The sequence below is a fragment of the Porites lutea genome, chromosome 3 (assembly GCF_958299795.1).
Source record: "Porites lutea chromosome 3, jaPorLute2.1, whole genome shotgun sequence".
NCBI lineage: Eukaryota > Metazoa > Cnidaria > Anthozoa > Scleractinia > Poritidae > Porites > Porites lutea.
Genome location: NC_133203.1, coordinates 23,665,745 through 23,678,968, shown reverse-complemented (window position 1 = coordinate 23,678,968; position 13,224 = coordinate 23,665,745). Strand labels below are relative to the sequence as shown.

General features: G+C 37.3%; 1 protein-coding gene across 1 annotated transcript; it reads left to right on the top strand.

The window, feature by feature from the left end:
* The first annotated feature begins 246 nt into the window (after nt 1-246).
* LOC140931994 (uncharacterized) lies at nt 247-10,298 on the top strand. Its single transcript, XM_073381663.1, has 6 exons — nt 247-282; nt 1,206-1,221; nt 3,759-3,890; nt 8,455-8,672; nt 9,947-10,031; nt 10,132-10,298. The coding sequence occupies exons 1-6, from the start codon at nt 247-249 to the stop codon at nt 10,296-10,298; spliced, it is 654 nt and encodes a 217-aa protein (XP_073237764.1).
* Nucleotides 10,299-13,224: the final 2,926 nt, after the last annotated feature.

The following is a 13,224-nucleotide window of genomic DNA, read 5'->3' as shown; positions in this document are numbered from 1 at the left end:
GCACCGGCATTTCTGTGTCTTTCTGTTGTAGCAGTCAGATGTAGTATCTGCGCGGTAATAGTTTCAGATACTACATTCTAAGCAATGTTTAACAAATGATTGAGCCGTCGAAAAGATGAAGTCGTAATGAAAAGCCCCGAAAGTTGATCAAATAATTGTATTTGTCTTGTGAATACGTTGACAGTTGCGCGGTGTACAATTACACGTTACAAGACAAAGATCAAACGACTCAATAATCGGGCTAAAATGGCCTTTGACTCGTCTTTTACAGCAGATTTTAAGGTAAGAACATTTCAAAAGGGTTTCCTATCCGTTTATTATAATCTACTGCGAGTTTAGACAAGTGACGGGACGAAATTTTGTCCGACTCTCAACTTCAAAGTTCGGCCACGGAAGATCAAATATCTGCATTTTTAACAGATTTTGTAAAGCTCTCGCGTCGCTTTTAATCATTTGCCTAAAGACATTTTTACAGGAATCTGTAGACCATCCTTCTAACATTCAACCACCAGCAGCTCAATCAATTTGAAGGTTTCACACATGGTGAAAATTACGTTTTTTCACGCATTACTTTTACTGAACTAAATTGTATGCCTTCGAAATTAAATTATATTGTATACAAAGAACAGAGCACTATCTCCCCAAATCATTTTAACAGATATTTAGAAGTTGTAAAAGAAGGCTGTGATGTTTTAAAGACGGTAGAGTAATCGGTTTTTGCACGCAAGGCTTTCAAACCCATGTAATAATTGAGCGCCTCAAATGACGATTTTAACGGATTTTGCTTATTTGCATTTATCTCTGAAATAAAAGGATATTTCACCGAAAGAACTATACAGTGGTTTTAGTAATACCTTAGCCTATGTAACATTAAAATATGAAAGAAATCGAATTTTCCACCCTTGCCGCGAAATTTTGAATTTGTCTGATTTTTACAGACAGGCGCTCTTAAATGCGTTTTAATTGCTGTATTTTAGATTTTTTTAAACAATTTTTTAATCTTGTTGTATTTTTAACTTTTATTGTATTTTTGGTTACTTTAATTTAGTCTAGTTCTATATAGATATATATATATTTTTTTTTTATTTTTTTATTTTTATTTTTTTTCCAGGGCCCTCATTGATATCAGCATTTTATGCTGAAGAGATAACCCTGGCTAAATAACATTTATTATTTATTTATTTATTTATTTATTTTGATTCCAGACTTATTTTGTTGAGAGTATTCGGATCATTTCGCAAGCGTTCATAGAGTCTTCATACAAAAAAACGCATTCGGATTCCCAACAGTTTACACACATCGATAAAACTGAGTGGATTTAGCAAGGACGACGGCGATAGCAACGAGAACAACTGCGTCAAAAAGCAAAAGGTTTTAAAAGTTAAACATCAAATTTTGCACGCGTAGCACGCTGCTTGGTACATTTCTTTGCCTCTTGCACGACCACGACGTGAAATTTGTTTTACGCGACGTTGTTTGGAGGACGTGAAAATAAACACACGACGATATTTTTTTCATCCCCAGTTCAAACTTGGGTGCGGTCCCCAAGGATTCAAGGAAATTCTCCTATTCATTTACCGTTTCAGCAAGTTGGAAAAAACGCAAAAGTTTGAAAAAACGCGAATTCGTTTAAATAGTGACGTATTTGCTACCCTTGCCATCAATATTTTAAAGCACCCTACATTCATGAACGTGACACTTTCATTTTGGTTTTACCGCAAACACTTATGATCGAAGGAGGAAAGTATCATGATTCGTTGGAAGAACTGTTTACTCTACAAAACACTGACGAATTAAAGGTAATTGTTAGATACAAAGTATTCACTTTCGATTTCGGATTCAAAATCTCCAGAGAGTTGACCAAACAGGGAGCTGAAAACGTAGCCTTGAGTCATTAAAGCGATTGGCTTGCTTAAGTCAATAAACTCAAAAAGGCGAAGAAGAATTTTTCAAATTACTTAGAGACGTCATAAACGCTTAGGCTTACAGTAACCTTGCCTTGGAGTGGGGTGGGGTACAGGGGGGACAGGGGTATTTGGTGAGTTGTGCGTACCTCTGAAAAAATACTGGCTACGCCCCTGGGCAGTGTACAGATCTTCTAGGGGACAAACATACACACATCAAGGGTACATGCCATTAAAATGTTTGTATTATCTGGGTTTCCGTAAAATGCTGTTTATTCGTTACAAATTAATATATTAAGAGCCGTTTGTCGAACAAAGAGAATTGTCTGTTATAAACGTGTTTCTGCAAAGCAAGCTTCCACCGATCGCGACGACTTTATGATGTTTCGCACCCTTTATAACTTTTGAACTTAGCTCGACGCTTACAAAAGTTCGACGTTGGTGACCAAGTAGTCGAACTCAATCGAAGTAAGGTCGACCCAAATAGTAATTTGACTCGTCTCATAAAAAACTTCGACTTCTACCCTTCATCTAAATTGCAAAAACCAGTCGAGTGATTTCTTAGTTTCCGAGCCAATGACAATTAACATCCAAAATAGACAACATATCCGGCCTTTCTCCCCCTTTAACTCGGTTAGGGCAGCTTTTTTAAAGTCTTGTCTGTGCTTTCTGTGCCTGTACGGAGCCTGTGTTTGTTGCCATCCAAATTTACACTTTTCTGTTTCAGTCTTTGTGGCCTTTTCGTGATTTCTTTCGCGACCTTTTTTAATTATATTGACGCACTTAATGGGTACCGAAGCCCCCTGCCCTCCCCCCCCCCCTCCCACCCTATACCTTCCCCGGAACCTAACCTAATAAAAAGTCAACAAAAATGCTTTGCAAAATTCTGTGACGAATTCAAACAGACCCAAACCACGATGCAGACCACATAACGAAAAAAATACTCTTTACCCCTGTTTCACTGGAAAAATGAAATCGGTTTACTCGTGGAGTATCACCAATATTATTATTATCAATATTATCGGAGGATCAAGGGTTTAATTGAGGACGGTCGCGTTACGCTTCGTAAGGTTCAAGTTGAACCATAGATCGAGCTTCTCCAACCCACCCTGAAATTTTTGCATCTTTTTTGTTTATTTTTTTGTTTTTTAAAGCTGAAATTTTTTTGGATATACAACCTGCTTAGGCAGTGTAATTTGGCTAGGTATAAGTGGCCGTCGATTGATTAATAATCCCGAAACTAAAAAGATGAAACGAGACATCTTAATAATTAAATACTATATGAATACTGCACTTAGCAGACAGATCCAGGCCAAAAACTGGTTGAATCACTCCTCTCTTTAATTTTACCCCTATGAATGCACAATAAATATGCCCAAGAAATAGTTAATTTCTTTTCCTCAGCTTCGATTGAGTCTAAGCCGTAAATCATTAGTATTTCAGAAAAATGAATTATATTCAGTTTAGCAGTCACATGTAAGGAGCCCGGCCCCAGACTCTTGAGGCTGGTGATGCTGGCGTTCTCGGGGGGGCGTCAGTATTATTCACTAGAATTCGCTCGGTGCATATATTATCGCTTTTTCATCTTGCCGTGCGTTCCTTGAACAAAAAAGTACAGTCACTTGTTTTACAGGCTTACTTGAAAAAGAAGATTAGCTTGACTCTTATAAGTAAAATTTTTCTAAGCAGTTTTATTTAGTATTAGCAAAAACACTTATGAATTATAAATTGCTTTGCTTGGAAACTGCCACCGCAAAAGAGTTGAAAGACAAAACAAACTGAAACTGAGCAACCACAGTATAACGCTGATGTGTAGTATATAGTGCAAATACATATAGCTACAGAAAAGTTAAGCCAAACATTTTCCCTCAATGGCTGCCTCGTGGCTCATTGGTTTGGTCTTTTTGGCTATTAATGTTCTGATGGTAGTGGTACTGGTGATATCTAACTCGGACTTTTGTGCCAGCGTTTTTGAAACTCAGACTGGTAAGTTGAAACCTGTGACTTTATGGAACGGTTTTAAAAACTTTGTCGTGTATCTAGGCGCAAACAAAATACCGTTATTTAACGAGGTTGGGTCTAAAGTAGAGGGTTCCTTATTGCATCTTTTTATTACTCGCCGTTTTAATAAATCTGAGATGATGAACTCGCACAATAAGCATTTGAAAACCATTTTCTTTCCCCAACTATATCTAGTGTTAAACTTACTTAAAAATTTTATCACTTTTTTTACCTCTGACGATTTGCGCTTGTATCAAATCGCAACTTTGCAAGCGAGTATAATTATCTGTTTATCGTAAAAGATTATAAAATTGTTCAGCTATAAAACTCAACTGATTAATGTTGTTCTAGGTTCATGTTAAACTCTACTGTTTTCTGCATATTACTCTGTTTTTTGCTGTTTATTCATTACAAATTAATATTTTGTGCTGTTTGTCGGAACAAAGAGAGTTGTCTGTTATCAACGGGTTTCTGCAAAGCAGGCTTCCACCTACGAATTTGAAATGTTTCACGCCCTTTATTACTTTTGAACTTAGACGCTTAGGCAAGTTTGACGATTGTGACCCAGTAGTCGAACTTAACTGAAGTAAGGTCAACCAAAATAGCAATTTAACTCGTCTCATAAAAACTTCGACTTCCACCCCCCGTCTAAATTGCAAAACCGGCCGAGTGATTTCTTAGTTTTCGGTTAGGGCAACTTTTTTAAAGTCTTGTCTGTGCTCTCTGTACCCGTATGGGAGACTGTGTTTGTTGCCATCCAAATTTACACTCTTCTTTTCAGTCTTTGAGACCTTTTCGCGATTTCTTTCGCGACCTTTTTAACTACTTTGGCGCACTTAATAAGGTCCGAAGCCTCTCCCCCCTCCGCCCCCGCCCTATCCCTTTCCCAGAACCTAGCCTAATAAAAAGTCAACAAAAATGCTTTGCAAAATTCACTGACGAATTCAAACCACGACACAGTCCACATAACAAAAAAAAACCTTTCCCCCTGCTTCATAGACCCTTCAGTGTATTTAGATAGAACTATGACACCAAATGGTTTTATGTTCCGTGGCATTTGCCCGACTGAAGTATATGACAAAATAATGAGTTTGAAAGTAGACAAGTCGGCATTAGATATTCCAAGAAGATGCATAAAATATGCAGCAAACCATATATATGAGGCATTAAGTGTGGTTTTCAATCAATCTCTATTGCAAGGAACATTTCCGGAAAATTTTAAAGTTTCAAAAGTCACACCAATAGATAAAGGGGGTGAGGAGATGGATCCTTTTAATTATCGACCTATCTCTACACTCTCTGCACTAACCCAAATTTTCGAAAAAATCATTTGTGAACAGCTTGTTAATTACTTGGAAAAGCATAAAATCCTATACGAGTTCCAATTCGGCTTTAGAAAGGGACATTCAACCTCACAAGCCATTGCAGAAATTGCTGATAATTTACGTAATGCGATAGATAACAATTTGTATTCCTGTGGCGTGTTTTTGGACTTTTCCAAGGCGTTTGATACGGTGAACCACACAATTTTACTTAAGAAAATGGAACGCTACGGGATACGCGGCGTGCCTCTCCAACTTTTTGCAAGCTATCTCACAAATAGACAGCAATATGTACAGATGGGAAATACAATTTCGTCAAAGCAAACAATGACGTGCGGTATTCCACAAGGGAGTTCCCTAGGCCCGGTATTATTTTTAATCTACATAAACGATTTACCAAACTGTTCAAATGCTCTAACATTTAGAATATTTGCAGACGATACAAACGTTTTTGCCTCAGCCCGCAACCTGAAAGATCTTGAGGAAATAGTTAACTCTGAACTTAAAAAAGTGAAAATATGGTGTGATGTAAATAGATTGTCAATTAATTTCACTAAAACAAACTTCATGATCATTAAATCGTCAAAGAAAAAAGATGACCAAGTAAGTATCAAGATTGAAAGTGCAGACGGTACAATAAATGTGCTGCAAAGGAAGCAAAAAATAAAGTATCTAGGTGTCTTGCTTGATGAAACGATGTCTTTCAATCACCATATCTCATACATCTGTACAAGAATTGCGCGAAACAATGGTATTATATCTAAGCTGAGACATTATCTAACTCTTCTACAAATGAAACAAATCTACTACAGCTTAATATACCCATATATCTCTTATGCAATATTAGCATGGGGGAGTGCATACAAAACACATATTGATAAGATACAAGTTAAGCAAAACCATTCTGCTAGGCTTATTTTCTTTGCCACCACGTATGGTGAACACACAGAAAGTGCACTTCCCCTACTAAATTTATTAGTCGTTCTTACGGTACATAATGTTTATCGATTTCAGATTCTAAAATTCACGTACCTCTGGCATAAAGGCCTCCTGCCAAAGCTGCTCTCAAACTATTTTCAATATGCCAGTAATGTCCACAAATACAATACCAGATATGCATCGAAACAGAATCTTTACGTAAAAAAAGTGCGAACTAATACGGGGAAACAAACAATCGGATATGCTGCATGTACCATCTGGGACAAAATTCCCATAACTCTTAAAGAACTAAACACATACCAATTCCAAAAACAATTGAAACCTTATTTGCTGTCAGAACAACATAGTTAACATAACTTTAGCATATACATTTTCTTTCTTAATACATTGTATTTTAAAACTGCTTCTTTAGAAATAAATTCTATCTCAATTTTCTAAAACTTTAAATTCTGGAGAACTGGCTAGAAAATCTTAGGATTATTTCAGCTCCAGGCCTTATTAAGTACAAATAAATATATATTTTTTTCTCTTTCACGTGAGTATGTAATTAATTAAGTACAAGGTGAATAAAGGTATTGTTGTTGTTGTTCACTGGAAGAACGAAATTGGTTTTCTCGTGGAGTATCACTCGGAATTCGGAGGATGAAGGGTTTAATTGAGAACGGTCGCGTTAAGCTTCGTAAGGTTCAAGCTGAACCATAGATCGAGCTTCCCCCATCCACCCTGAAATTTTTGCAATTTGGATTTCTTCTTTTTTTTTTTTGTTTTTAAAGTTGAAATGTTTTGGGGGATATGCAACCTGCTTACGTAGCGTATTTTGGCTACAATGAGGGGCAAAAGTGTTGACACACTTCCGTAAAATGGCCCCTTTTTGCATAGTGGATATACTTATCCCCTTCCCCTGTCTACCCCAACCCCTTTCCCCCCAAAATCAATGTTGAATTTTGGACCCTCAAGTCTTTTTTTTTACTTCAGACAACGTTGATTCGGGGGGTCGGGGGATTTACGGCCTTTAAAAGAAATGAAATAATAAATGAATTAAATGTTTGTTAAAAGCACCCCTTTTCAACAAGTGTGTCAACTACTTTTGTCCCTGATTGTAGCTTATTGGCGGTCGATTAATTAAGAATCCTACACTAAAAAGATGGAACGAGACATCTTGATAATTAAATACAATATAAACACTGCACTTAGCGGATGGATTCAGGCCAAAAACTAGTGCCATCATCCATCTCTTTAATTTTACCCCTATGGTTTAATTGTCCCACTCTTTTCCCCTATGAATGTCCAATAGACATAACATTGCAATAGCTAATTTATTTCCCTTAGCTTCCATTGAGTCTGGTCGTAAATCATTAGTATTTCAGAATAATTTATATTTTTTAGCTCGGCAGTCACATGTAAGAACCCCCGTCCTGGACGCTTACAACCGGTAATGCAAGCGTTCTCTCGGGCGTGTTATTACTAGAATTCGTTCCTTGCATATTATTGCTTTTTCACCTTACTGTGCTTTATTAAAATATGAAACGTTCCCTTGAACAAAAAAGTACACTTGTTTTACAGGCTTACTTGAAAATTTAGTTAAGCTCGACTTTCAAATTTTAATTTAGTAGTTCTAAATACACTCATGAATTAATAAATTGTCCTGTCCGGGAGCTGCCACTGCAATAGAGTTTTACAACTAAACAAACTGAAACTGAAAACCCACAGTATAAGGCTGATATGGAATAGCGCATCTACGTGTAGCTACAGTGAAGTTCAGCAAAAAAGTTTATGTCAATGGCTACTTCGCGGCTCATTCGTTTGTTTTTTCTGACTTTTCACGTTCTGATCGCAAGTTTACTGGTGACATCTAACTCGGACTTCCGTGCTAGTGTTTTTGAAACTCACACTGGTAAGTTAACACCTGCGGCTTTATAAGACGTTTTTCGAGACCTCTTTCAATATCTTTGGGCAAAATACCTTTATTTTACTAGTTTTAGTCTAAAGTATAGTTTTTTATTACATCTTTTAAATACTCACCATTTTAATAAATCTAAGATAACGAACTCGCGCAAAAAAGCACTTTGAAAGCATTTTCATTCTCATGTTAAAATCATATCTATCTTTTATCACTTTATTTTTACTTCTGACGATTGTTGCATGTATTCAATCCAATTTAGCAAGCAAGAATATCTTTTATCATAAAATGTACAGCTAAATCCTATGAAAAAAGGCATGTCCCTGGTTCATGTTTAACCCTACTGATTGTTTCATATTCCTTCGTTTTTCATTACTTTATCTTACAGACCATATTTTAGTTGATCATGTCATGAATGCGTCTACTGTTGTTGACGAGTTTGAATGTCACCAAAAATTCCTCAGAAATAACAGCTGCAAGTCATTTAATGTTCGCCCTGGTGCAGATATTGCAAAACGACTTTGTGAGCTGAACAACAAAACACGCAAGATGACGCCGGAAAGCTTCAAAAAGATGATAGGATCTTCTTATTATGGACCTGTTAAGGTCAGTTCTAATGACTGAACATCAACCATCACTTAACAAGTGCCCTGTTCTGTTGTAAACTACGCAGCAAGAGGCTAGAGCACGAAAGTAGTGTGGAGGGAAACAGGAGACGTAGTCCAGTGTTTCTCCCTTCTTCATGAGTGCTTTAGCCGCTTCCTAAGCACTTTACACAAGAACAAAGCACAGTCAAGGCCTCTTCTTTATTTTTTTTATGATAAAGAATCCCTTAAATTTCCCACGCATTCTAATTTCCAAAACAAATTTTTTTTTCAAAGCGAACGAAAGTGTGGTCATCGTGTTCTACACTGACTCTAATAAAACACGCTTAAATCAGCCAATCACAATCCTTTTTAGAATAGGCCAAATAATTTGATTGGTTGAATAAGCCAAACGCTGTCAAAGCTGTCAAAGACTCAAAGCTATAACAAAGTGAAACGAGCTAAACGTTCTGTGAATTTGAATGCAGAAGAAATATACTTTTTACGTCCAAAACCAAAAATCGGTTTCTAAAGGTAAAAGGTGCTTTTAACTTCGGCCGAATCGGCGGCCTATAAAAACCTGCACGTCATTAACATGACAATTTGAAAACAGATACTTTAGCTTCCGATCGAAGAAACTGAATCTAAAAATTAAGATAAGATTCGCCGACTACTTCGCAGAAGTGATGTTGTAGTGTCTCGATCGTGACAACTTTATCCCCGTGTTTTGTAGTATAATAAACCATGTTTTTTAACCAATCAGGGTGCGCGTTATAGCTGAAGTTTATTACAAAAAAAAAAATTAAGAAAAAACTTTAACTAAAAACAACTTAAAAACTTGTTGTTTACGACAGTCACCCTGTTCGGTTTTATCGTATTTCAAATAAGAGATAGCAGACAAATATTTAAGTTCTCAAACTTTCGGCTCAAAATCTCTGGATTTTCGAGGTCTCCTCATGAATTTACTGATATTATAAGAATTCAAGTTGTTGTCTTTTCAGAACTCTAGTGTATGTCGTAAATAGTAGTTTCGATAACATTTTCTTTTAAATAATGATTTGTCGAACTTGTTTGCCTGTGGCTTAAAGCAGCTTAAAGTATAAATGTTTGTTATTACTCCCACGGTAAATATCGTTTATGGAAGGAAATAGAAAGAAGGTATATATATCAACATATTTACTTGTATTGCTTCTAAAGCAAACAAAACTGATGAAAACCAAAGCACATAATGACGTCATCCATAGTCTTAAGATATTGTTTGATGTTTGTCATTTCAATGCGTTATTTTCTTATCAGGTTTCCTGCCAAGATTTGTCCACCAACAAGAAGAAACAAACTGGTCATTGTCATTCGGACTACAAAGGAAAAAGATGTGAAATTCGTGAGTAACGCTCGTCAATTTTTCAATTTAATTTTATGATTACCTCACGGCGTAGCAAATATTTACTATAAATAGTCATTTGTTTTATTATCTGCTGCAGCAAAGCGAGGCTGGAACTCCAAGCAGCCTGCTTATTCCTGTAAGAGCATCCGGGACTCTGGTGACTCTAAAGGAGACGGGAGGTACTGGATCGACCCTACGAAAAGTGGAACCCCATTGAAAGTTTACTGTGACATGACAACTGATGGAGGTGAGGTCTACTCCTAAAAAATCTGAAATCATGAGCAATTATAACTCATTCAAAGTACTTTTCCGTTTCGGATTGAAATAAATTCCCCGGTTTATTCTTTATAAACAGCTACCATTATCAAATTTAAAGACATCTACGTCAATTGTACAGATATCTTTTGAGCGAGGGACAAGGGCCAAGACTGAATAGGGTATGGTTTTCGGGGTAATATAATTTTCCTAATTTACGTCTTGAACAGGGTAGCTTTTCTGGCTGGAAGCGAAGGCTGGCGATGCGCGGTCTACATGCCGAGGTACCAACAACATATTTTCAAAAAAACCCTAATTTCATGATGGTAATTTCAAACGCACTAAAACGAAATGAATCAGAGTTGTGAAAGTAGGTCTCTTGTCTTTAACAGGGCAGCAAAATAAACATTTCTTTGTCTTAAGCAGGGTTAGGGTTTGAAGGGCGCGGCGACTCCTCCCACAACCCCCCCCCCCCCACCCCCCTTTCCCACCCCCGGAGGATTCCACACGTTATGCGTAGGTGACAGCCGAACTACTGTCTAAACATATCACCGTGGCAGTCAATGACAACTGCGTGCTAAAATATACATCCCTATGAAGCCTTTCGAAGTATTCTTCTTCAAAGACCGTCAATAAACTTTGCGGCGTTATTATTTTTTCTTAGCGGCATAAACAGGCAGTATATTTTTGAGCTCAATTCGATTGCATGACCGAAAATTACCTTGAGTGGTGAACTAAACAGAGTGATCTAAGCTGCTGAAATAGCATATTGTTTTTAGATTCTCTGCATTACGTCATAAAAGTTATGTAGCACTACCTTAGGTTACATCGCTTCGAGATTCATTCTGCCTTGGAACTTGGAACATCCTACGTTGGTCGAGCATTGCCTCACAAGAAGTGGGTTTACAAATCTCATTTGTTCACTTCGTAGGTACATGTAAGCAACAACAGATTAATCCCCAGAGCGCTTTCTAAGTTTTCTACGTTTTACGGTTCCTCTCCCATTACTTTCAAGCTTTTTAATAGCGGAGCTCCAGACGCGCTTCGCGCGCGCGTGGGCGGAGCCCCATACCTAAGTAAATCTACCCATCCCAGAAAATTTGGTAATCACGTGACCGTACACCGACCGCCTACCGTCCGTCCGCACCACAGGAAAACCAATGTTTACTCTCACACTTTTAGCTAGTTTGCGAGCCCAAGGGCAAACTAATTGCATATCAATATTGTGATCAATTGACAGCTACCAAAACAGGTTATCCGCTGACCAGTATCACCTGACCGTACCGTGGGCTCATCTCTCGACCCGTCGAGGTCGAGTATTTTTTAAGATATCCGCTGACAAATTACCAGTTTCAAATGATCGCAGGCTCAAGTTTATTTTTTCCAAGGATTCATATCAAATATCTTGTGTTTATGTCACTATGGCCCCGCACTATTAGGATTTTGCTTCCAAACTGACCTCGGAAGCGAAAATTCAGCCAGTTTTTTTAAAAGCACAGGCGGGGAAGACCTTATCTTACCATGGTCACGCCTTGGTCACGCTCTACGTCCAATTTTTATACTCTGATTGGTCAAAATTTGACAGGTGAGTTAATGCAGAAAAATTATGCAGCATCTTGAAAGTTGTTTACTTTGACAGCTGAAGCTGACAGAGTTTTGTGTCGACTTGTGATGTTTTTAACTGTCTTTTTCCTCTGGATGTACAAAATGAAATACAGCTGCTATCAAGAGTCTTCTGTTGTTCGTGGCTGGTTTGTTTACTGGGTTTTTGGTTGAGAAATGCGTCGCTTATCAAAATTCGGTAATTCGATTTCAGATGGCATCGTTTTCGTTTTTCACCTTGCTTAATGCGTAAGAGGGTTTAAGAGTCTCAAGTAACTGTGGCCTTCTTTGATAGCTTGCAGGAACTGAATCTCGAATGGTAAGCCTGAGTAATTATTGTATTTGATGTTTGTTTTTGTTATATCTAATTTCATGAAGTCTTGCCCCGTTCACGCTGACAGTTTATGCGGCAAGTTTATGCACGTTTGTAGGATTGGAGTCAATGATCTGACCTAGTATCAGGTTTGATATAAGCTTACAGAATTCTAAAAAGCCTTCAGATATATTTGCTCACCACAAATAGAAAGAAAACGTTCCGAAGAATATTTAGTTATAAATTTGGCTGTAGAAAGAAAACTTTCAGCGATTTTCTTGCTTCGAGGAGTTCACCGCGCCGGGAAGCCGGCTTAAGCTTTACGCTTAAAGACTCAGGATTTTTAGAGACACTAATACTTGTCTTCGTGAATGAAAATTGTTGTCTCTGTAAATGTTTCACCGAATTATATTTCTTTTTTCGATTGTTAGTAGTCTCTCTTGCAATTTTAATCGCTTGTCTGTGCCGTTTGTTTTCATCGTTCATGAACATCGCTTGCAGGAGTACTAAAAAATGTCGCGCGTATCAAACGCTTTAAAACATTGCACATCGTTATTGTTTTTTCTTTTCGTTATTTTTATAACTGAAACCATTAAAATGGTTTCAGTTATAAAAATAACAAAAAAAAACAAAGAACAAAAAAAATCAAAATCGCTATTATGTTGAAGCGTAACTCTATTAAAGTTCATTTAAACACTCGACCACACTGACAGCTCGCACTACAGAAACGAGAACCAGCTAGCCGTATGGTTGATTTCGGAAATTTTTGAACGGTTTCGCTTTAAGCCCACGATTGATCGACCTGAATATTGACTGAGTGCAATTTGTCTTGAAAAATTGTAAAATACCGCATTCTGTCCGAGGTCTGTATGATAAATAGTACTGTTTCACCTCAAATGTGATGTATAAAAATTATAAAAGGTTGGTTTAAACACCCCCAGATTTGTTGGCAAGAATTTGTTTTCGAGGCCTATATACTGTGATCTTGAATGTGATCGAAGATGTTTGCTATTTTTTGGG

Excerpts from the sequence above, each read along its gene's own strand:
- LOC140931994 (XM_073381663.1), top strand. The coding sequence starts at position 247 with ATGGCCTTTGACTCGTCTTTTACAGCAGATTTTAAG. Across the intron at positions 3,891-8,454 it reads CGTTTTTGAAACTCAGACTG|ACCATATTTTAGTTGATCAT; the intron begins GTAAGTTGAAAC and ends TTTATCTTACAG. Across the intron at positions 10,032-10,131 it reads AGGAAAAAGATGTGAAATTC|CAAAGCGAGGCTGGAACTCC; the intron begins GTGAGTAACGCT and ends TATCTGCTGCAG.